We start from the raw sequence: 25,822 nt of genomic DNA, 5'->3' as shown, positions 1-25,822 counted from the left end.
GCAGTTTGAACTAGGTGGAAGTGAAACTAACTACCAAGCGATATCAATGGTGGAAAATTTTGAAAACTAGTTGTACATTGAGGCGACACAATAATAAAGTGCATTCGTATATTTTTAAATATGTTTAAGAATTTTTTTCTATGTAAAGTTTTAGCTGATATCAAAAATTTTAAGTCAACGTTTTACAACACAATATGTGTCAATGTGTTGCATTTGCCTACCTGGCCTACCGCGGCAAAATTGCTAGCTACGAATATCTGCATCCATAAAATATTGTAGCTAAGTCCAGGTGAAATAAGAAGACAATAATAATAACAAATATAATTTTATTGGAGATATAAAAAAATATTAGTACCTAAGTAGTAGTCTTATAATGATTTTTTCGGTTTATCGAGCCATATAAACATGTATAACCCAGCTATGAAAGTTCCAAGGAGCGGTCCTACCCAATAGACCCACTGTGCAGCCCATTTACCGGCCACCAGCGCTGGGCCGAGCGTGCGCGCAGGGTTCATGCTAGCCCCAGTCAGCGGCCCGCCCGCCAACGACAAACCAGCCACAGTTAGCCCAAATTTGATCGCAGTAGATTCCTGGTTCTTCTCATTAACAGGATCCCAAAGTGCACAGGTTACTAGGCAAAGTGTGCACGTCAAGACCACTTCTATAAAAACAGCTTGCCACGCCTCGAGCCGCACGTGGGGCTGCGTCACGCACACTCCTTCCGTAACAAAATCCACTGGTGACACATTTAATAAAACCCATGACGCAAAAGTAGATCCTAAAACCTGTGCAATGAAGTAGCATACTCCTAACACTATTGATATCTTACCCCAGAATATTGATAGTAGAGTTATGCAGGGGTTCATATGTGCCCCAGAAATGTGACCGAAAGTTTGCACGTTTATCAGAACCGCAAACCCAAATGTGAGCGGCGAGTACATGGGCGGCATGGGGTCGAACCCGTCTATAGGTATGCATGACGCACATCCCAAAAATATCAGTAAGAACGTGGCAACAACCTCCGCTACAAACTTGGTCCAGTTTAAACGGCACCAGGAAACCACAACGGTCGAAACATCATGTTTAACTTTGTTTTCCGCCACCGTAACTATCGATTCCATGTTAGTTAAAACCATTGTCATTTTTTCAAATTCTTTAGGCAAGAAGCGCCATCACTCGCTAAAAACTTCACGCACATTGAGTCATAATTGATTCACTGTCCGACCATTGTTTATAGGTAACAGTAAAGTGCGAATGACGGCAACACAATCCTGTTAAATAATCGAAAGTGAATATCCTCGCGAGCGAAACACGCGGCGGCGCGCCTGTGCTGAGGTTTAAGTAATATTGACGTCTCTGCAGCTATACCGACATGGAACCAGTTATCAAGCCGGATTAGCGCTACAATAACCCCAATTATAAGACGCAGCTCATACGCTTATACTTTATTTAAAATATGATAAACCTACAAAGTAATCCTTTATAGTTACTAGGTACTATATTTAAATATTAAAACAAGTGCTTTGTAAAATTCCATTATTTCAGTATTTTTCTTTATTGTCTCCGTTTATTACTATTTTTACAACTGTGTTGGTTACAGTTCTTAGGTGTGAGATCTTTACTCTCATATTTTCAGTTATGTTGATATGAATCAAGTAAGTATTTTAGCTTTTTATTTAAGATTAGAGTAAGATAATCAAGACCACTTGTTAAGAAATTTTGTGTGGTTTATGGCTACTCGTTTTTTTGTTTTATTACAAACAAACCAACGCATTTTTTTATGATATAGGAGACTAACGAGCAGAGGAACCTCCTGTTTTAAATAAAGAAATGAATAATGATAAAGATTCTTAAAATAGCCTCCGCTGTATTTATCTGCGTACGACACAAACTACAGAGTGTCTGTATGTAAATATTGAAAGAAAGAAAATACGTCCCGAGACGCGCTTGGCCAATTATAAGTATTTTCTATAGTCCCAAATAATAATATAGGGTCCATATTGGATCATATACAATTTATTATTCGAATATTTCTAATAATGCCGCTTTGTAGTCATAATCATCATTTCTCCGAAAATTGTTTCTCATATATTTTTTGAAGTGAAAACTTCTTTAGCGGCGCTGAGCACTTTTTGAGGTGGGGAAAAAATGATAAACTCGAGACAGCGTAACGCGTAACGCGCTGACGTCATGTGTGACGGACAATGTTATTCACCAAAGAACTTTAGTCATAACGTATCAGGTCAATTATTTAAAACTGGACTTTTCTATTAAGCAATAAAGCTCAATGTTCTAATCTTGTACGGGCTGAAATACGAGGATCTCACAGTTACATTCTAACTTTATATCACTCCAATATAATTCAATAAAGCTACATCTTGATGAAATCGCTAATAAAAGTGAACTCTAGTACTGGTGAATAATACTCAAAATATCATGACCAAATATATTTAGATACGAGGTCTGCAAGTAACTTTACAATTTCTATTCGAATTTTAAACAATTAACGCTACAAATTTAAGCTCACTGGCCAGCAATTTCGGAACTAAAGTTTTTCAATAGAAAGGAGGATGGGTCAATTATATTTACATAGTGCTGCATGAGTGCTGCAGACATTTTGGACTAGTCATTGAGTTTTCACTTCTGTCGGCACTCCCTGAGTGCAACCCGTTGTTTTTTTAAATAGTTTTTTGTACCTACATTATTCATAACGATACATATTCCGTTTTTTTTACTCATAATGTTGTCACTGAGAATGTATCTGTGCCCATAATGTTATTTGTAAGAATTTCTTTATTTATAAACTTATTTCATACAATCATTTTTACAGAGCGAAACGTAAATTATAAATACTTTTTCACTGTCGCTGTACGTATAATGTTCAACCCGATTTCTCCAAGTACGTACGACCTGCGCACTTATACTTTTTGGGTTGTTATAAAAAATAACCTCGAAGACTAAGGCGGGAGCATTTGCTCTCGCTGCGCTCGCTCACTGTGAGGGTCACAGGATTTCGGTTCTGTGAGGGTCGCAGTTGTAACCTAACCTAACACACCTTTCTGGCAGCATTTCGGTTCTGTGAGGGTCGCAGTTCTAACCTAACCTAACCCACCATTCTGGCAGCTTTACGGTTCTGTGAGGGTCGCAGTTGTAACCTAACCTAACCCACCTTTCTGGCAGCATTTCGGTTCTGTTAGGGTCGCCGTTCTAATCTAACCTAACCTACCTGTCTGGCAGCATTTCGGTTCTATGAGGGTCACAGTTCTAACCTAACCTAACCCACCTTTCTGGCAGCATTTCGGTTCTGTGAGGTACGCAGTTCTAACCTAACCTAACCCACCTTTTGTGGCAGCATTTCGGTTCTGTGAGTGGCACAGTTCTAATCTAACCTAACCCACCTTTTTGGCAGCATTTCGGTTCTGTGAGGGTCGCAGTCCTAATCTAACCTAACCCACCTTTCTGGCAGCATTTCGGTTCTGTGAGGGTCGCAGTTCTAACCTAACCTAACCCACCTTTTTGGCAGCATTTCGGTTCTGTGAGGGTCGCAGTTCTAACCTAACCCACCTTTCTGGCAGCATTTCGGTTCTGTGAGGGTCGCAGTTCTAACCTAACCTAACCCCACCTTTCTGGCAGGATTTTAACCTGAGTTGATCTACTTTTCTGTTTATTTTTGTCTTTTTTTTTCTTATTTAGAATTTACTATTGCAGGTGCATGCTACTATAAATAAAATCAAATATGTCGCAATCGATATGTCGAGTAATAATATATGCATACATTTTAGTAATAGAGATATTTGTGTAGGATAACATAATTAATATAATAAATTCGAAGTTCCAATGAGTATTGTTTAAAATGAAAATGTATTATGATCATTAGGATGTAAAATTGTATGCGATACATTTTCGGAGTTTCAATAATCGAATTTACAATTTTATATGAACTTTGGCGCACCCAATAATATATTATCATCATTAGGTATCAAGCAATCAACCAGACTCAGTAATCTTTACTGATAATAGTACAATGAAATACTATCCGTTATTTATCCGTCTACAGATCTGCAAAAGCAAGATAGGCGAAACTCAGCCAAGTTCAGTTCTAATTGTTGAATAAAAAGGGAAAGTGATGCGTGTCTAATCCCGGCCATTTGCTATGATCCTGGCTGAAGCGCCGTCAGACTGATTAATTGCGAGCCGGGGTACAACCACGAGCGCCAAGATTCTCCGAAAATCCTTATAATCATTGGCAAAAAGGCTAACGTTGCTCGGTTGAACTGCTTCATATTCCTGGCCTTTCTGCGCGTCGGGAACCCCGCCATTAATATCTATTGCCCGTATCTAGTTTGACGGAACACTCATTGAATTGGAAAAAGTCAGGAGCTCTCGTGGGATACATTGTAATAAAGTAAAATTTTATAAGTACTATCTAAAAAAACATGAGTTGAGGTTTCAAAATGAAAGTTTAGTTAAATTATAGAACCAAAATTAAGGCATCTTGTTAGGTAACCTGTTCAACAATTAAGCATTTACAAGATTTTTTTATTATGATCAAAATTCACGATTTTTGCCTATAATTATGATGATTACCACCATATGATGCCTACATACATATGTAGGTTGTATTATACACCAATACTTAATCCTTTCATTTATTTATTCTTGCTCATTTCTATATTATAAAACAATTCAAAATAAATATGTTGATATTTTAGCATTTTTAGGAATAATAAAATTCCAAAGGTGCTACTTTTTCTACTTTAGACTTACATAGTTACGTACCTAAGTATGATGGTTTGCGTATTAAGCCCAGACATGCCAACGTATCGGTCGGGTCGGCCTGCGAAATTAATGACCTTAAAACCAAAGGGTTAATGGAAACCCCAGATACAATTACCCTTCTACATCCACAAGCATAAAAATAGATTTATATTAAAATAGAATCCAACTTTACGTTGCAATTACGAGTAACAGTTGCATGCATCTTCATTTCAAAGGAGAATTGGATAGGGAAATATTTTATTTCTTGATGAAAGCCAGCCATTTGCAATGCACGGTGCGAGCATGTTCTGTTGCGAACTAAATGCATGTGCAATTGTGCAACCGCACTTTATGAGCTCCCGCTAGTAGCAAGTAGCTACCCTTTCACTGATCCCTCTTATATTTTAATTTTTTTACCTATTAGACCATCATATACCTGGAACTTGTGTATGTGGAAATGTGTGGAAATGAATAATCATTTCACTATTTGTATGATTGTATATATTTGAACGAAACTGAAATATGTAAGTAGGTATTGAAAGCTCTATCTGCCTAATACATAAATATTTTAAATAAATATATTTTTACAAACAAATATTATTGTAGCTCTCTAGTCTACAGTTCGCGTTCAAAAGCATTTATACACCGTGTTTTTTTTTATTTCCGTTAATTTCAAGGGTGCATTCCTGAGCTTAAATCAAGTAACTTTCTCTAAGACACCGATATTCTAATTAACGCCATTTCGGAGATAATCAATAATTTATTTTTTTTCCTATAAGGCCTCTACAAGCGTGTACACTTGCCTTAGGGCTGGTTTACATATTGATTAGTGTTTAGAATGAGTTCATACATTTGCTACTAAACTTTAGTACAATCTCGGTCGATCGATCGATGTTCGAAATTACATTGATATGTCACATATTTCAATTGTTTGGTTGAGTTAAATGTAATGCCCGTGTTACAACAACGCTACATGCTACATTTAATTACTTTTTAAACTTAATTTTTTTTAAAGCAATTTTTTTTTTTTGAATGTTGACTATGGCATTTAGTTCTCTTAAACGTACTTAACCATACCCCGAAGTTAACGGAATTCAATAAAAACACGGTGTATAGTATCTATACGTATATGAATATGACAGATCTTCTTTTACATATATTTAGGATATCTCTTTTGATTATAGGTGAACCGACGTAGGCGCTTATTCATTAATATTATAAATATTGTCTTCTTTCTTCTTCTTTGTCCGTCCCTGCTCCCGTTATCTGGGGTCGGGTCTCCTCACACTTCTGCGCCAGGCCCATCGGTCCGGGATTGTCGGTTTTGGCAATTAGGCTTTCTTAAGGTCTCTCTCGATGTTAGACCACCAGGTCAATGGCGGGCGGCCGCTACCTCTCTTGCGTTCTGGTAAGTTAAGAGCGGTTTTTACCACATGGTCTTCACTGCGTCTCATTACATGGCCATACCATCTAAGGCGAGACTCTGTCATTTTGTCTGTGATAGGCGCGACCTTAAAACTGCCCCGTATGTGCTCGTTACGCACCCTGTCCATCCTGGTTACCCCTCCCGCCCACCGCAGCATCTTCATTTCGTTTACGTGGGCTTTTTGCTCGTGTGTCTTCTTTACTATACAGCATTCCGATCCGTACAGTAATGCCGGGCGAACTGCTGTCTTATAGACTTTGCCCTTCGTTTTTATAGGCATGCGGGGGTCACACAAAACTCCAGTGAGAGTCCGCCATTTTTGCCACGCTACATTTATTCGGTGCGTAACATCAGCATCTATATTGGCATCCGCCGTAAGCATGGAGCCCAGATATTTGAACTTGTTGACTGTAGGGATGGGTGTTGATCCAATGCAGATTGTTTCCGGGGTTGTACTCCCGCTGAAGGGGCATTTCAGATACTCTGTCTTGCTCCTGCTCACTCGGAGTCCATGGATCTCGAGAGAATGTGTCCAGGTATTTAAAAGTACTTGCAGATGTTGTGCAGTATTAGCCGCCAGTACAATATTATCGGCGTACAGCATCGTCCACGGTAATGGTGCTGGAATGTGGTTTGTGAGATAATCCATCACGAGATTGAACAGGAACGGGCTCAGTGCAGATCCCTGATGGGCGTTCATCAGGGATCTGCACTGAGCCTGCACCTTGACCTCGAACGCATTACTTAAGCCTGCTAAGGTTTTGACTCTTGTACTGACGTCGTTGTACATGTCTTGTATTAGGTTAATATAGCATTCTGACACTTTCTGCGCCCTTAGAGCCTGCCACACTAGTTTACGGGGCACCCTATCAAAGGCCTTCTCGAGGTCAATGAATGCAAGATGCAGGTCTTTTTTGTTTATTCTATGTTTTTCCATCAGGATTCTGACCGCCTGTATATCCGTGGTGAGATATCTGTTAGAGACGAGAGACGGCTATTTAAAATTCGTTCCCATATCTTTAGCGTAGGTGAAGTCAGTTTAATTCCTCTGTAGTTTTCGCACTCAGCCACATCTCCCTTGTTTTTATAGAATGGTAGCAGATAGCTCTGGCGCCAGGATTCTGGAATTCTCCTTGAAGTCATGATGCTGTTAAACAGTCTGGTCAGCCAATTGACTGCTACCGGGCCAAGTCGTTTCCATAGATCAGCTGGTACCTCATCTGGGCCCGGGGCTTTTCTGTTTTTCATTTTAGCCACAGCTAGCTTTACTTCATGCGGATCGACTTCAGGTATTGGCCCATAGACCGGTGCAAGGAGTGCGGGATCTTCGTGCGGGAATTCTTCGTTTAACAGTTGTTCATAGTATTCATACCATCTCTGTCTGATTTGTGTATTATCAGTTAACAGAACTTGGTCCCTGTTTTTGATGTCGGTGGTGGCTTTATGCCTGCACTTAGCAATTTTGAGTACTTCATTTTCTGTTTTAGCCGTTTCTAATCCGTTATAGAAAGCTTGGTTTGCATTTGTTCTCTGCTCAGCAATGCATATCTTCGCTTGTATCTTCGCTTCTTTATATTTGACCTTGTCTTCTTCTGCCTGCGAAATTTGCCAGATTTTAAATAGAGTTTTCTTGTTAGCTAAAGCCTCTTTTATTTTATCGTTCCACCATCTAGGATCTTTGCCGGAGCATAGAGGTCCTTTAAAAACTCCCAAGATATCTGCTGCTTTTGTGCTGCAGTGCTCTTCAAACTTAGTCCAAATATCTTCAGCGTGCTCATACATTACGTTCAAATCAGCTTCCAAGTAATTAAGTCTTCAAAACAGCCAGTAGCAGTTCACCCTTAGGGCCATCCAGTTCTTTCCACTTTATTCTAGGTGTTTTATCTACAACTGTTTTTATCGGTTTAGGCAGGTCATACACGGCTACCAAAATGCGGTGTTGAGATGTCAGGGCCTCCCTCACCCGGGATAACCTTGCAATCTTTGAACTTTTGCTTAATAGAGACGGTAATCTATTTGTGATGTTTTTCCCGCACATTTGTAGGTGGTCAGGTGCTCAGATCTCTTTTTGAAGTTTGTGTTAACTAAGGTTAGTGAATGTCTCGCCGCAAAATCCAAGATTGCTTCCCCTTGCTTATTCAATTTACCCATCCCAAAACCTCCGTGCACGTTGATATAGGTTTCATTTGTTGCGCCCACATGTCCGTTGAGATCGCCGCCAAATATCTTATATTCATTTGATGGTATGCCTTGTAGTAGCTCATCGAAATCCTCCCAGAACTCCAACTTTTCCGTTTCTGTGCAGCCAATTTGTGGTGCGTATGCTGATATTATGTTGGTCACTTGCTGATGATTTAATGCCAGCTTTACGGCTATTAGGCGGTCGCTCTTTCGTGTGATATTTACTATTCGTGACTTAAAGTTGTGATCCAGCACCACGACCACTCCGTTTCTTTTATTGTCCACTCCGTGATATATAACCTGATAGTCGTTTCCAATATCTTTGGACTTCGAGCCTTTCCACTTTGTCTCCTGTAGACAGCAGATGTTAATGCACCGTTTGTGTAGAATTTTGCTCAACTCTTGACTCCTTCCCGTGAGAGACCCTAAGTTCCATGTTGCGAGTCTTATTCGAAGTAAGTTCTTATCCGAATTTTTGTTCTTCTCCAATAGACCGTCGCGTCGCTTGGGGGGTACGCCCTAGTATTAATCGCATCCTTCGTATTTGCGTCGCTTACGGGGTACGCCCTAGTAGTATTGCCCATTTCCATTTGTTGTACTTTAATTTTTGTGAGGAGAAGATAGTTTTGGCTTTAGGTTTTACGGCCGGCTGCCGCCTGACGCCAAGGCAGTAACTCTCCTGGAGAGCTTGGGCGCCGCCGTTGAACCGAGGTCTCATCCGCCGCTATCCCTACTACAACGCCCTGCCTGGCGGTGCAGCTCCAGTGTAACCTGTGTCCCACTAATGGCAGGTCAGCTTACCACTGGGCTTTTGCCTCTTCCGTCTGCTCCACCGTACCGATGTCCGCCATCCCCGCTTTTGCAGCCGTTGAGGTCTTCATCCGTAACCCTGGGCAGGGGACTACGCTATACCCCGTGGTGCTGGGTCCTCAATCCTCATCCGAACTTCGCCACCCTTACACCCCGAACTACTGTGGTAAAGGGTGCCCAGTGCCCACCCCCGCGACTGGGACGCGCCGGACGAGAATTACCCAAGTGAGAAATAGAGAAGAGGCTCTATTTCCCCAGGGGCCGGGTTGATGATCGAGTGTGGTGCCTCGACCAAAGGCCAATATTATAAATATTGTATATTATTCAATTTAGGGCAAAATCAACGTAGCATTAGCGCCAGATGTTTACAATTTGATGAAGTATTCTAACTCAGCCGAGTGTAAAAGCAGACATGATTTGTTTATTCTGCTCTCTCGGCGAGCAGTAGGTACTTGGGAAGAAAATGCCCGTTCTAATTGATCTTAACACCTTCAAATATAATTCACACCTGAAGGAGCGCTTTTCTCAATTCATCGCTTTCGTATTAGGTGCGTGCAGACAGCAGACGGCAAAAGAAATAGTTTAAAGTATATTTTCGCAGTAGTAGGGTAATGAAACTTATTTTAACGACATTATGTATGCAGGAATAGGCATGTCTTTTTTGTTATATTATGCTTAGTTACGTTAGTTTTGTTTAATAAATATCTGCCGTCAAAACTAATCAGGGTCAGTCTTTTTCGCGCACTCAATCTAGCCGTAAACTTTAGTAATAGTGCCACTATTTGGAATGAAAATCTTACTTTGTAACTGTAAGGTAATTCGTGCATGTGCATAAGTTAATCAAATAAGTTTTAATCTTAACGTTAGATATAAATCAACAACTAGGTAGGTAGCCGTTGTTGATTGATAATGATAACGTTATCGTCGCACAATAGCTAACCGCCAGACATGGATAATTTAATTTTATTTTTATCATCGCTTCTTATTTCTTGATCACTTATATCTTATGGATATGTATAGACATATCCATACCTAGTAACCTGTGTGTAATGTATTGCTCTTGAGTGTTGTTATGTTTAGATATCTACAACATATTGCTAGTAGATTAGATACTACCATTTTTTAAAATATTATAACTTAGAGGTTATCTAAATACGATTATTTAGTACAGAATCTTATATATGTGCTTTTGACACAGTTATTATAATGCTCAGATGAATATAATGGCTGCGACCATGTACCCAAAACAATTACAAAAAGAATAATTATCATGTGTCGTCCTCTTAACATCCATCGCGGAAAACTGCCAGTTCCCGAGCCACTTTAAAATAAAATTACTAGAGAAACTGATTTATTCTCTTCGTTAACTCAGGCTAGACAAAGTAATTAATATAAGGCGTTCAAAAGGTGCACCTGAACAATATCTCGGGACAATAGGAAACCCTGCATACGTTGGCCCGTGAAACTTGCCCGGCTATCGCGGGCGCGTTTTGTCTCCGGCTTAAACGTAAACTTCTTCGGTTTAACCTTTTGTATAACGAGTTTGGTGCCTACTGTGAACATCGAAAATAGAAAATTTCTTATGATCTTGCTTTAGAACAATAGATGTTGAGAATGTTGATATATAATAACTACTTCTCCAATTATTTTTAGAAAAAGTGCGTGAAGCTTTATTTGTTGATTTCGATTTAAGATAGGTAATTAGGTAGACATGTACAATGTGTCTGTATAACCATGGGATTTATACAAACTTACAATACTGTATTTTTATGAAGATAAATTAAAATTGGTACCTATTTGCCATTAGATTTCACCTATAGTGTAGTAAATAAAGGTAGTGGACCCCGCAGTAATTCCTCAGCCAGAAAAAACTTTACAGTATGATAAAGTATCAATAAATAAAAAGTATTGTATAAATATCCAAAGAATAATAGTAATAGTATTTAAGTAAATACCTAAAGTCTTAAATCGTTAATATCTTTTTACGGAAAAATGCTCCGTTCAAACTTTCGTCTCCACCGGAAATATTCATGTAACGTATTGCAACAATATATGACATAACAATAAAAAAAATCCCAGCAGAAATACCAATAACTTATTTGGTAAAAAAATTTCGGACGGAGGAATTACTCGGTTAAATAAATAAACAGCTTTGTATGTTTACGTATAAATACCTAACTTAGGAGTGTTTTTAGGGTTCCGTACCTCAAAACGAAAAAAAAGAACCCTTATAGGATCACTCGTGGGTCTGTCTGTCTGTTTGTCACAGCCTATTTTCTCGGAAACTACTGGACCAATTAAGTTGAAATTTGGTACACATATTTAAATTAGTAACCCAAAGATGGACATATTTTTTGTATAATTTAAAAATACATAGGTTCGAAGTTATTTAAGAAAATACAAATAGCCAAAAAATGACCATTCCCCCTGTATCTCCGAAACTACTGGGTCTAAAATTTTGAAAAAAATACACAAAATAGTTCTTTACCTATAGATGACAGGAAAACCTATTAGAAATGTGCAGTCAAGCGTGAGTCGGAATTATGTACGGAACCCTAGAAACGCGAGTCAGACTCGCACTTGGCCGGTTTTTTTTTGGATATTTATGTTAGTTTCGGCTCATACTATACAATAACCAAGCAAAATTTCATCGACTGAGGAATTAATGCATGGGTCTCCATACAACAACTTGCTTCGTTTACTACATTACTAAATTTGACTTATGTGTTATATAATAAGTATTTAGAAATTAGTCCATGTCATCATATTACTATAAATTGTTTACCTACTTAATTAGGTCCTTACGAAACTGCTAAATTCGCTAAAGAAAACACTTTTAGATATTAAAATTACCTTTAATAATAATAATACATACATTTTAGTTAACGTTGTTTTTTACATGCTGGGCAGTTAGGATCCATATCGCATCGACATATTATCAACGGTAGCGCCCCATCAAAAGCCTTGCTATGTTCCCATAGGACGGACACAGCAGCATCTGCGTATGGGCGCGAATAACTGTACAAAACCACAGGCTCGCAGAACACCTCGTCAGCAACAAGCGTCGCATTTACGATCGTTTCTTTCCCATCTTGAGAAATCTTGCACTTCCAAGGGGTAAATGCCATGTACATATAAATTTGCGTTATTCTCACAACTATCCTTTCTTCTTTCCCACTTTGCACGACTAATTTGTTTTCTGGCGTCACAACTCTAGGGCAGAACTGTGAGCCCGCCATGAGGGCTCTGATGTGGGATGGATATATAATATTATCGTTCCCACATGAATCCGTAGTACATATGGCCTTGTTAACACACCACACACACGATCCTTTTGATAGACATGAATTACAGGATTTAAAATCTTGACAATCGGGTTGATCCGTCAATATTTCGGCGAAGGTAGGCAGTATTACAGCCAGGAATATCGCGAATGCCCTTATAGTCCCAGTATCCATCTGTAAGTAATAAAAGCAATCTGAATCATTAATATCATGATTCACTAAAGGCAGTGATCCCGAGAGCAAAGTTATAAACAGAACAGCAAAAGAAAGTTTTAGATAGTTCCCTCCTAGACAATTATTTCCAAATATTTCCCAATGGTCCTTGGCAAATATTTCCCAATGGTTCCTTATCATCGAAAGGTTAAGAACCACTTCTTTAAGGGGAATGATGTTATCATATTAAAAGTTATCAAATGTTACACAATGCATGTAATATATTTATCATTTACCTTTGGTGAACTCTCTCTTCTAGTTTAATCTGGAATGAGTCTGATTTGAAACAGTTGCGTATTATATAGGCAGGAAATGGCCGGCTATCTTTAACAGTAAGAGTATCTTGCATTGATAACAGGTCACAAGTCGTATAAACATCAATTAGTCGTGCATTTGCACTTGATAATTATTTATTTGTTATTAATATTATTATATATCATACATGATGGTGTTAACCGTAATCGCTAATATCGTAAATTAATCACTTTAAGTTTCTAAATTTCCGTCCTATTTTCAATTTTTTTACAGCACTAACTAAATACAATCATATGTTTAGTCAGCAAAACTATGAGCTTTGCTGACAGCTAATAAGTAATATATTATCTTAGTAACTTAAGTAAATAAGATACAAAAATTCTGATACTGAATTGCAATTTAATAGGAGTCAATAGTAGGTTACAGTCTTTATCGTAATAGTAGAAGAGCCGGCCGCAAATTTTCTAACCGACTTGATACCGCGATGAAATGCACAATGGTTTCCTATAAAAGTGATGCTAAGTCCGAATTCGATAGTCTGCCACGGCGGAACTTGCCGAAAGTACGAAAAAGAAGGCCACTTCCGGTGCGAAAAAAGGGGGCTGATTTAACCCATCTGATACCGAAATAATAGTTATGGCAGCAGTTAGAAATATACATGTAGACACAGAAAAGCGAAGTCTGTCAGTATTTTTTTTGCCGGAAGTGCTTGGCAGACGCTCTCAAAGGTGGCCACCGGGACCCCTAATTTAACCCATCTGATACCACCATGAAACCAATTCCAGTCGGTAGGTATGAACCCTCATGTCAGGAATATATAAGTCTGCCAAGGCTTATCCTGCCGAAACACCTTGGCAGACGAGATTATGTGAGCAAGGTAACCATCGGTTACCCTACACTAACCCATCTGATACCACCATGAAACCAATTCCAGTCGGTAGGTATGAACCCTCATTTCAGGAATATATAAGTCTGCCAGGGCTTTTCCTGCCGAAACACCTTGGCAGACGAGATTATGTTAGCAAGGTGTACATCAGTTACCCTACATTAACCCATCTGATACCACCATGAAACCAATTCCAGTCGGTAGGTATGAACCCCCATTTCAGGAATATATAAGTCTGTCAAGGCTTTTCCTGCCGAAACACTTTGGCAGACGAGATTATAAGCAAGATGACCATCGATTACCGTACACTAACCCATCTGATACCACCATGAAACCAATTCCAGTCGGTAGTTATGAATCCCCATTTGAGGAATATATAAGTCTGCCAAGGTTTTTCCTGCCGAAACACCTTGGCAGACGAGATTATAAGCAAGATGACCATCGGTTATTGTATACTAACCCATCTGATACCACCATGAAACTAATTCCAGTCGGTAGATATGAACCCTCATTTCAGGAATATATAAGTCTGCCAAGGCCTTTCCTGCCGAAACACCTTGGCAGACGAGATTATGTTAGCAAAGTGTACATTAGTTACCCTACATTAACCCATCTGATACCTCCATGGCCATGAATCCAATTCCAGTCGGTAGGTATGAACCCGCATTTCAGAAATATATAAGTCTGCCTTGGCAGACTTGACTTGGCAGACTGGACTTATCAAACAAGGTATCAGATGGGTAAATGTAGGGTAACTGATGTACACACCTTGCTAACATAATCTCGTCTGCCAAGGTGTTTCGGCAGGAAAATCCTTGGCAGACTTATATATTCCTGAAATGAGGGTGCATACCTACCGACTGGAATTGGTTTCATGGTGGTATCAGATGGGTTAGTGTACGGTAACTGATGGTCATCTTGCTTATAATCTCGTTTGCCAAGGTGTTTCGGCAGGAAAAGCCCTGGCAGACTTATATATTGTTGAAATGAGGGTTCATACCTACCGACTGGCATTGGTTTTATCGTGGTATCCGATGGGTTAGTGTACGGTAACCGATGGTCATCTTGCTTATAATCTCGTCTGCCAAGGTGTTTCGGCAGGAAAAACCTTGGCAGACTTATATATTCCTAAAATGGGGGTTCATAACTACCGACTGGAATTGGTTTCATGGTGGTATCAGATGGGTTAATGTAGGGTAACCGATGGTTACCTTGCTCACATAATCTCGTCTGCCAAGGTGTTTCGGCAGGAAAAGCCTTGGCAGACTTATATATTCCTGACATGAGGGTTCATACCTACCGACTGTAATTGGTTTCATGGTGGTATCAGATGGGTTAAAATAGGGGTCCCGGTGGCCACCTTTGAGAGCGTCTGCCAAGCACTTCCGGCAAAAAAAATACTGGCAGACTTCGCTTTTCTGTGTCTACATGTAAATTTCTAACTGCTGCCATAACTATTATTTCGGTATCAGATGGGTTAAATCGGCCCCCTATTTTCGCACCGGAAGTGGCCCTCTTTTTCGTACTTTCGGCAAGTTCCGCCGTGGCAGACTATCGAATTCGGACTTAGCATCACTTTTATGGGGAACCATTGTGCATTTCATCGTGGTATCAAGTCGGTTGGAAAATTTGCGGCCGGCTCTTCTACTATAATATATGTTAGAATAGTGAAAATGGTATGGATATGCTAATATAATATAAAATGTATTAAAATATGTTGGAAAAACACAATCAGTCTGTATCATCTTTCCTTCGTAGTACTAAGAAACGTGACTCGATTATAGTACATAAACCACGTGTTTACAATCACATGAACTTAGTTATCGGAGTTAAATACATAGTTAGGTACTTGAAATATACATGACCTTTAGATAACTGCTTTCATACCCCCTATTATAATGACCTACACTACATTAAGTGATTTCGTATACCTAGTATACCTATATATCACTATCACAAATCATAATATATGTTAGAATATAATATATACGCCATTACCTATATGAGTAGAAGCTATCTCTCCTTCTATGGAAATCAAGTCGACTACGGCACAGTTTTTCACTTTTAACAAAAATGGAGGAAAGGGGTAGCGTAATTTTTTAAGCCTATATATTTGGTACAAACCACAGCCCAGAGATGGATCAATGTTTTTTTTTATTTAACGAAAACGTGTTGTTTGATAGCCTGTTATCCTATAGGATTATCTTGCATGTTTGAGAGAAACAAAATTATGACAGGAAAATTACTAAGTACGTACACATTGCACAAACATGCAAAGATACTATTCGTCATAATATTGGTTCAGTAAACAGTAAAAAATTGTATTTACTTGGTCAAATATTTGTAAATTATACACCATAGTACTGAATAATAATGAATAATTATACAAATTTTGCTTCCTTTTTTCAGTGCACTTGATTGCATATAGTTATAGATTAATAATCTAAATAAAGAAGAAGTGAACCTGGAATTGTTGGCAATTGTAATACTCATATATACCTACTATAGTTTTATAGATAGCTTTATAAAACTAGCAGTATTTCTTAGCTACTCAAGTACCTCGTAATTACCTCACAAATTGCCTTTACAATGGATCTGAGAACGTAGCCTCCACAGTAAATCTGCACAATTACCGGTGTTATTTTAAAGAACGCAAACATAGGACTTGGCTGCTATCTTGGGCTGGTTGCCAAGACGAGTCAACTTAAATTAGGCGAGTAGATATCGAGCTCGATAAGGTGGCAGGAAATCACCACATCCATTTGTTTGACTAATATTTAAGTAACTAAGTAGAACCGTTTTTCCCCCGAAGGGTAAAAAACGGATATTTAGGTTCCTGCCGAAGCTTGAACCACATTATGAGATAACACCCTTGTAACTCAGCCCTAATCAAGCGAATTCTTCAACTAGTAGCGCCATCTATCGCGCTACCCAAGTAGTAATGTCGCCCGGTTGCCAGCGCGCGGCTGCTTTCTCTTCAGTACCACATAAGCCGGCAAGGCCCTTAGGTGTGGTTCAAGCTTCGGCAGGAACCTAAATATCCGTTTTTTACCCTTCGGGGGAAAAACGGTTCTATTTAGGTGTCCGTGCCTTCGCTTGAACCACATTATGAGACGTGTTTAAACCTCTGCCGGCGCTGGCCCGGGCGTACTGTGACTGATAATATTTAAATTTATGCAAAAATTACTTAATAAGAATATGGGTTTGAAATTTATTCCGTATTGATATACTAAAGGATTGTTTACGTCAAACCTTAACTAGACTTTCCTTATTTGTAATTACCGATAGACGAGACAATTGTTAGCACTGACCGGCAACATAAGTTATCCATTGCGACTATAAAACTACTTAACTTTTTATATAAAACAAAACTGTGTGACTATTAGTTGAAAGACTGTCCCTAAAAACATAATTAAAGATATAAGTAGGTACTTGTAGGTCGTACAAATTTAAGTGTAACCACTATCTGAAGTAGTAGCTCTGATGCGTGTAACGTGAACCTCATCGAGTGAGTTTTACATTAAACCCGTCCAAATTACCTGATTCTTTCCTTACAATAGCCCACTAGGTGATAAAAAGGTTTTGTTGTATGATGTTATGATATTACTACTACTTATCTACTGCTTAACACAAATAAAGCACTGTCAGCCCATCCACTGTTTAAAATTTTTGTAACTAATTGGAAAAGCTTGGGTCCTCTCTGATTTATCGTATTTTCCAACAATTTAATGTAAATTGGTAAGTTGCATCATAGGCCAGATGTAATGTAATATGACTTTTAATGTGGACAAATAACCAAAGGTTTGTATAGGTACCCACTACAATACGATATTGACATTATTTAGATATTAATACATAGTTATTGACTAGGTATAGCAGGTTTATTTGTTAATGGGCTATCATTACATAAGGACAACATATTCCGTAAATGTGTTAAAAATTATAAACATGATGTTCTTATTTGTGGAAGCAATTGAGATTTATTTCGAATCAAGTACTCCTCTGCCTGAAAGTAGCGTCAGAAAGTGAAGAAGAAAATACAACACTTCATGATTTAATGTATGCGTTACTAACAAGTAACAACTCTCAATAACCTAGCAGTATTTTCAACTGAGGCGATAATACATCCTTCCTTACTGATTAGTTTTAGGTGAGGGTTGCTTTAAAAACAACCATATTAATAGTAAGCCATGAATAGATATTAATTCTTATATGAAATGGTAGGCTCCTACCTATTTTAAGTGTCAATTATGCTGCTAAATTTATTACTCCCCACAGATAACTGAAAACTTGCCAATTAGGCTGGTGCCGGGTCAACCAAGCTTATATTATATGCTTGTCACTTGTCAGTCATGCAAGCGAATGTAACGAATGAACAGAATCACTGACACGAAGGTTACAATCGTATGGAGGCGATGATTATGAATTTAAAGTGATGCTGACAACTCCAGTTGTTGTGGATGGCATCTCACCATGATGTTGTGCGTAGACTGAAGATCCGTCTACCAAGTAGGATATTTTAGAAGATTTTTTAATCTTTGAATAATTCCAATGCCTTCACCCATATTTTTTAGGCTAATTATAATAAAGGCTTGTAATTGTAGGTTGTTTAATGTTCACTCTTTCCGGTGGCAAGCTGATTCCCAAACTGAAGATTTTATGGTTCGCGCGCTGGTAATGGATTGTGCTTTATTGTTAGACTTAGCACGATTTGTGAGTATTTAATGCTTTCGTATACATACGATCTTCTAATAAGAGTGTAAAACCTCTTGACTGACGATGAAATACTCTTTGAGTAAGAGTAGTGGAGGTGGACCTATCTACTTTAAATTGTAGTGCAACCTTTTCAAACCAATTGCGGAACATTCGTAACACCCAGACAAATTAAAACATTATTATTATTTGTATATTGGTCTGAACCAGTAAGTTCTTGGCATTATACCATTGCAGTGGCACAAACCACGGGTGTCTCATGATGTCATCTAATCTCAAGTGCTGCCACCACCGGCGCGCGCGGGCGATGCTGTGGCACAATTCCTGTCAAACCTTAACACGTGTAGACGCGTTCATTACCAAATATTAATTTGATTATTTAATTTGTACTTTGAAGCCCCAATCCGCATTAGGCCAGCGTGGGGACTATAGCCCAAGCCCTCTCGCGAGTGAGAAGAGGCCTGTGCCCAGTAGTGGGACGTATATAGGCTGAATTATTATTATTATTAATTTGTAGGTACTTTTGATTAGAAATTTAGCAATACAAGGACGTTGTATGTTGTTTATTGGCTTTCGTGCAATCAAGTTGTGTATCATTTGATGATCTTGAGGGAACCCTAGGGTTAATTAGGCATCATGATGCCCACAAATAAACAATTAATTGATGATCTAGGCCTTTCTGCGACATATTATATTCATGTCACTACCTTGACGTAACCATAGAATAAATAATAGTATGTACTATTACGACAGATTATGACCGCAAGGTGGCGCAAGCGCGAGCACGCGTCCGTTCCATAGCGGTGCGCGGTAACTACTAGTGCTAGACACCAAAATTGGTGTGGGCCGCATGTACTTGTAGTGACGCGACGAAATCGCGGAGTGAGCTACGCCTGACGTAACGTTGATATATGTCTACTGACATCTCATATTTACTGTATTTAATGATATAAGCATATTATCATGAATATATAAATATATGAATTGTAGTTGTCTTCACAACTAATGCTGTAATTCGATTAGCAGCGCATCTGCCCTATAACCAAGACACGATGATTTTGTAGGGTACTACACCTGGAACTCTAATTGATTGCATTGACGATGACGTTTCCAATTACATGCCCTACGAGACCTGTTACAACAGTATGCTGTAAACCCTGGACTACTACCTTTCAGCTAAGCTTATTGTACTTAGATTCGGCAATGACAGCAGAACTAGTGTTGATTTTCAGAGTAAATTGCAGGCTCTATTTAACCGGCGAACATATTTGTAGTCATGAGTCACTACTGGGATCATATTTCACTTAGATCTTGCATTTTTTTTTTTTTTTTTTTTTTTTTTTTTTTTTTTTTTTTTTTTTTCCTGAACCACCGTATGTTGTTGTTCTTTTATAAAATCACGTGAGTACTTCCTTATCTGCAAAGGAAACCTCTCATCTGGAAATCGAAAGAAGGATATTTCTGATCCGTGTTCTTTCAGAATCCGGTATCTGCTATCGGTGACTGCCTGCAAATATTTTCTACATATTACGCATGTGTGTACGTTTACGTACGTTGTACGTTTGTATGTACGTTGGCTTGCCCCGCAGTCCACATGGTTTCAAAGTTTCTGAAGTGACTTCATTTTAATTTGTCTATTTGGAGAAATTAAACAATCATCGTTTAGATGTAAAGCCGTGGACCGTGGCTATTGGTTCGACACCTTAGTTCTCTTAGGCGGCTTCACCTCTAATTCAATTCGCGATTTTTCGAAACAGAATCAGTAACTCCACTCTAACTAAACTACCGAAAAATCTTTTCATAAATTCTTTATTTATTTACATAACTTGAAGGGGCGCTTCATCTTCTACATAGGCATAACATTTACCACTAAAGAAACCGATGTTTCACCTATTGAACAATCATGAGTAACTATGCGGATTACCATACTAATTTAATATTTTACTAGTTGGTCCTTTTAGACATTCTGTGAAAGCACCTCCTACAAATACCGTCTGTTTCCGATAGCTATATTACCAGTAAGAGTTCATTTCCTTTGAAATTGAACTATGTAACGTTTATGGTCAACGTTTTATGATGTATGATTGTTATACCAACGGCAGGTCGATTGACAACCCACTGCTTAGATAATCTTCCGAAGTGGAGCTTGTTACTTGAATTTTGAACCTAATTTCACAAGTTTCTACCTGACTGATGTGAATAGAGCACTAATTACATTATAAATGCCTTTGTCAGTTCGGTCTATTGGACGGAATGCGATGGAAGGTACTTGCTGTTTTCTACGTGTTACTCTTAGTTTAGTGGTCTCTGTTTCACAGCTACATAGTAGACGATTTAAAGTAAGTAAAAGATTTCTCTTTGTAACAGGCCGCAATGTTTTAGCTAATGGTCAATATTTAGAGAGTTTACAGGAGATGCTTCAGTATTCCCAAAGATACTATCAACCTGAATAGTCATTCATCATTCAAAAGAGGGATTTAGTGCGATGATTTTTCACTAATATATATGAGTATCATAAACTCTATTCTTTTTAGGTTTAGAGCCGCAATAAAGAGATATCTCTTGTTAGCCTATGACAGAGCCGTAAATGAATTGATATAAACAAGTATAAACTTGTATTGGTATTCCTATTCAGAAGAGAGAGTTTTAGTTTTCTTTCCTTCTTTAAGGCTAACGTCAATTTTCTTGCCTCCCCCTCTCTCTTTTTGGTATAGGATCTAGTTGGGCAAAGTATAACACAAGGTTTTTCACTTCGTACTTTTCCCTTTTCACAGTTTCTTAACTGCTATTTTTCATGGCCGGTTAGTCATACAGTTTATGATCCTCAGAATCTATATTTTTGGTTTGTTTGGTATCTCACGAGAATTGTTTGTTATCGACCCAGACCAACATTTGTACACGACCAAGACGGAAACCTTCCTTTTTCCTGGCAGGTTGAGACAATTACTGTAACTGCATTTCGTTATCAATTTCGCGCCAAACCCTCTAATAGAAATTCTGCTGCTCGTCGGTTTAAAAGGTGACACACCATTTGGTCGGCTACATTGATGATGACGCCACTAACTAAGTCGTGCATTGTTCATGACCATGCAGATCTTAAATGCGAGGCCCACCGTGCAGACATCGAACGATAAAGCGACCAATAAGACGTCCGCTACCGTATTAATGGTAGACCATGAGACAACGGTTTTTGTATAACAAGACAACGTCATTTCAATGTCATTTCATAGAACGATGCGATATCGTCTCATAGGACGACGCATTAATGTCTCACGATACGACAAAATGTAGTCTTATGGAACAATGCAATGTAGTCCTATGGGACGCAATATCCTCTCACGGGACGATACCACAGGATGGCGCAACTCATCGCGATGCCTGTCGTATCACAGGATGACGCCTTATCGTTTTACAGGACGACGCCTGATGTCCCACAGGACGATGTCACGGGACTACGCTATGTCGTCTCACGCAACGACGCTTGTCGTCCAACGGGACGACGCCGTGTGCCATTTATACCCGTAGGTATTCTATTTATGGTGATGGGTAGAGCTCACTTAGTCTCATCGCTGGGCCACGGGCACTGAGCGGAATGTCACAAGGTTTTTTAACGAGACGATGCTCGTCGTCTTACAAGACGCTGCCATGTCGTCTGTCAGGACAATACCATTGTCAGGACGATACCACAGGACGACGCCATGTCGTGTCACGGGACGACGCCTTGTCCTCTCACGGGACGACGCCTCGTCGTCTCACGGGTCGATGCCATGTCGTCTCATGGGACGACGCCATGTCATTTCCCGGGACGACGCTTGTCGTCTGATGGGACGACGCTTGTTGTCCCACAGGACGAGGCCATGAGGCGTAAGTACCCGTGTACTTTTTGTGACGGTGCCTGTAGGAAGGTCACTGCGTCTCGTCGCTGGGCCATGGGCACCGAGCGGAATGTCACGAAGTCGGAGGTTTTCAAAATATTTTTACGATTTAAATTTCTTGATCTTTTTAAACTTGCTTTGTAAACGTGTTGCTCGGCTGAGTTACAAAAGCGTACTGAAGAGAAAGCAGCCGCGCGCTGGCAACCGGGCGACATTACTACTTGGGTAGCGCGATAGATGGCGCTACTAGTTGAAGAATTCGCTTGATTAGGGCTGAGTTACAAGGGTGTTATCTCATAATGTGGTTCAAGCGAAGGCACGGACACCTAAATAATCATCCTTATTATAGGCCTGTTCCATCAATTGTATGACGAGTTAACCGTTTACCAGGCTAACAGTTCAAAAATGACAATCGAATGTCAGTCTGATCGAAAATAGAACACATGTTTGAAGTGCCGTATGTGGGAAATATATATCCCAGCCTGGTAAAGGTTAAACAGTGTTAGTAAAAGCGCGATACTTACAAAGGTGACGCGTACTCGTAACTAAGTAATATGTGCTAAATATTTGAAACACTCCATCGGTAGTAGTATATTTAACACAACATGGTGCACGAAAACATATGACACGTCATTATGACTACAAATACGACTGTGCTAGATATTTTTGCTCGTTTCTTTGAGCCCGAAATAATTGAAGGGCTGCAGGCAACTGTACCTCGGTGTTTCAGACGATCTAAGCGATACCACTTATCCTGTAAGGTAGTATCATGTTACTGGCAAGAACGCCTTGCAGAGAATTTGCTGTGATGGCTTTAAAGACAAATCCCTTTTGCTTAAAAATTATTCATAGATATTTAATTCTTCGTAGAACTTTTCGCAAAGAATAGTTTTAATTTAGTTATTCAGAATAATTAGTCAGTACTTACATATGTTGGTACCAGATTTTGAATATGTAGATTTAGTGACGTCATCAAAATAAAATATACTAAATAAGAAAAACTAAAACTACATACTACCAAAATATGTTTTATTTATTTTATTAGCCTAAGTGTATGTCCCACTGCTGGGCAAAGGCCTCCCCTCTCCCTTTCCAATCCTCCCTGTGCTGAGCAAAATCCCGCTAATATAACAACTAAAACTTAACTAAACTTAAAAAATACTAAAAATGACTGGTAGTAACTTACGTTTATGTATAGAAAGTAAGACACCATAAAAAACAAAACATGTTACTTTAAAATATCCAAATCCAAACTACATCTAATATATGTAAGGTTTTCCCGCTTACCCGCTATTTTGTAACAAAAGCTGACGATAAAAGCAATGTTTTTTTTTGTGACGAGTATCCAACTCGCCACGTTTCAGTGCGTTGACACCTTTCACTGCGTGAAAATGTTTTCCACATTTTTAAAAGGCTAATTTTCATACCACCTCATGTTGTCAAGCAGTATTATCTAAAATAATATAAATTCGATAAACTAAAAATTTTGGACGTATTTAATGAATGGTAATTGTTCCCGCGGGAGTTATGGATTATAAAAAAAGCAGCTATAACTCCCTAGGGAGCTATAGCATTCTTTTTTAATTATGTTACTAATTCATACCTACTTGGTAGGTTGTAAGCAAAATACTTTGTTTATAATCAAGGTATAAGAGAGTTTTACTTTTAAAATACATGACGTTTATAAATATTTTTCTTTTTTTAATGAACCAGATTCTGAAAGAGCATTAATCTGTAATACTAATAACGGGTGCATTACATTTGTTATAATTACTTTTCATATATTATAGTTTGATATATCGTTATTTTGAATATTCGCTCTCCGCCGTTCACTAAGATAACACTACAGTGCATCGTGATTGCATTTATTAGTTTAAGTTAAATAGTTGCCAAGGGAAACTACAACTTATTTCATTACGCATTAACCTGACAATAGACCAGCTAGTAACGAAGCACTTACACTGTTTACTATTCATCGGTGTTGCGCTCAGAGATAAGGAAGCATAGTATATGCAAAATCAACAGAACGAAATGTCTGGAGAAAAATCAGTGTCTAATCCTGACTTATCACTTAACATGGAGAATTCCAATGTCAACACGAGAAAGCGCAAAGGACATACGGACCTGGACGATATGACGTCACTCCAGTCAGAAATTAAGGACATGTTACATAGCTTCAAAGTGGAAAGAACAATTGAAAGTGCGCAGCTATTTCAGGCGATTGAAGAAATAAGGGCACAAAACAAAGAGATAATCAAGACCAATAATAACATTGAGAAAATATTGGAACAAACGACATCAATGTACAATAACATAAAAGAAAAAGTTGACAAGATCTCCACGGAACACGAAGACGCTCTGCTAAAGATCAACAACCTTGAAATCCAAGTAGAAGAGTTGCAAAGGGCTCAAAAGGTTGCTACGGTTGAGATAAGAAATATTCCTGTCACCGAATATGAAGACATACGTGGCATATTGAACGCTATACATAACTCGTTGCAATTGCCATTATCACCAAACGATATAAAGCAAGTTAGGCGATTGAAAAATAATCAAAACACCATTATAGCGGAGTTTGAAACCACCCAGCAGAGCAAAGCGTTACTAAATGCCGTTAAGCAATACAATAAACTGCACCCTGAAGACAAGTTCAACACGGTGAACCTGAACATGGAAATGGACAAATTCCCGGTTTACATATCGGAGGCTTTAACGCCGCGTGGCCGGAAACTGCATTTTCTCGCTCGTGATTTACGCAAGAGTTTTAACTACAAACACTGCTGGATCTGGCAAGGACGGGTGTTCGTGAAGAAAACGGATAGCTCTCAAATTATCTGGATCAAATCGGAACAGCAAATCGAAACTCTGAAATCATCTGCTGACCAATGACTAGTATATAAGACGTACTGTAAGTTTTTTATTGTTATCATAGACACTTCATTATATACATTCATGCCAAACACACTTTACACATACACACACATGCCAGTTACTAAACATTCATTAAGTAAGCAACAGTCCATAAATTACAACCGCCACAGAACTACTTACTTAAAAATTGTCTATTTACTCATATCACTTAATGACAGACATCAATTTATTATCATCTGATATTGATAGTTCTATCAGTATCGGTAATTCTGTGGCAGTAGATAATCCGGAATGTTGCAAGAACTTACTAAAAACTTCTAATGACCAGCTTAGGGTATTAACACTAAATATAAGAAGTATCAGTCACAACTTTGACGAGTTGCAGGTCCTTTTGGAACGGGTAGATTTAGAATTTGATGCCATTGTTTTAACGGAATGTTGGCTTAGAGATGGTAAAGGAATACCCTTCCTACCCAACTATAGAGCTACCTCAACACAACGTAACTTTAACCAAAACGATGGTGTAGTTATTTACGTTAAAACTGATCTT

General features: G+C 38.7%; 3 protein-coding genes across 3 annotated transcripts; all 3 read right to left on the bottom strand.

Moving 5' to 3' along the window:
- Positions 1–356: 356 nt before the first annotated feature.
- Positions 357–1,159, bottom strand: LOC134792479 (aquaporin AQPAe.a-like). Its single transcript, XM_063763761.1, has one exon. It carries the CDS (start codon positions 1,140–1,142, stop codon positions 369–371), a length of 774 nt encoding a protein of 257 aa, XP_063619831.1. The 5' UTR covers positions 1,143–1,159; the 3' UTR covers positions 357–368.
- A 7,020-nt stretch (positions 1,160–8,179) lies between these two features.
- Positions 8,180–9,083, bottom strand: LOC134792334 (craniofacial development protein 2-like). Its single transcript, XM_063763603.1, has 2 exons — positions 8,946–9,083; positions 8,180–8,716 (listed from the first exon to the last, which is right to left on the bottom strand). The coding sequence occupies exons 1-2, from the start codon at positions 9,081–9,083 to the stop codon at positions 8,180–8,182; spliced, it is 675 nt and encodes a 224-aa protein (XP_063619673.1).
- Positions 9,084–12,051: 2,968 nt separating this feature from the next.
- LOC134792478 (uncharacterized) lies at positions 12,052–12,998 on the bottom strand. Its single transcript, XM_063763759.1, has 2 exons — positions 12,909–12,998; positions 12,052–12,633 (listed from the first exon to the last, which is right to left on the bottom strand). The coding sequence occupies exon 2, from the start codon at positions 12,631–12,633 to the stop codon at positions 12,058–12,060; it is 576 nt and encodes a 191-aa protein (XP_063619829.1). The 5' UTR covers positions 12,909–12,998; the 3' UTR covers positions 12,052–12,057.
- Between the last annotated feature and the right edge of the window lie 12,824 nt (positions 12,999–25,822).

The sequence above is a fragment of the Cydia splendana genome, chromosome 7 (assembly GCF_910591565.1).
Source record: "Cydia splendana chromosome 7, ilCydSple1.2, whole genome shotgun sequence".
Lineage (NCBI taxonomy): Eukaryota > Metazoa > Arthropoda > Insecta > Lepidoptera > Tortricidae > Cydia > Cydia splendana.
The sequence above is the reverse complement of the archived record's forward strand: the minus strand, read 5'-3'. Positions and strand labels throughout refer to the sequence as shown.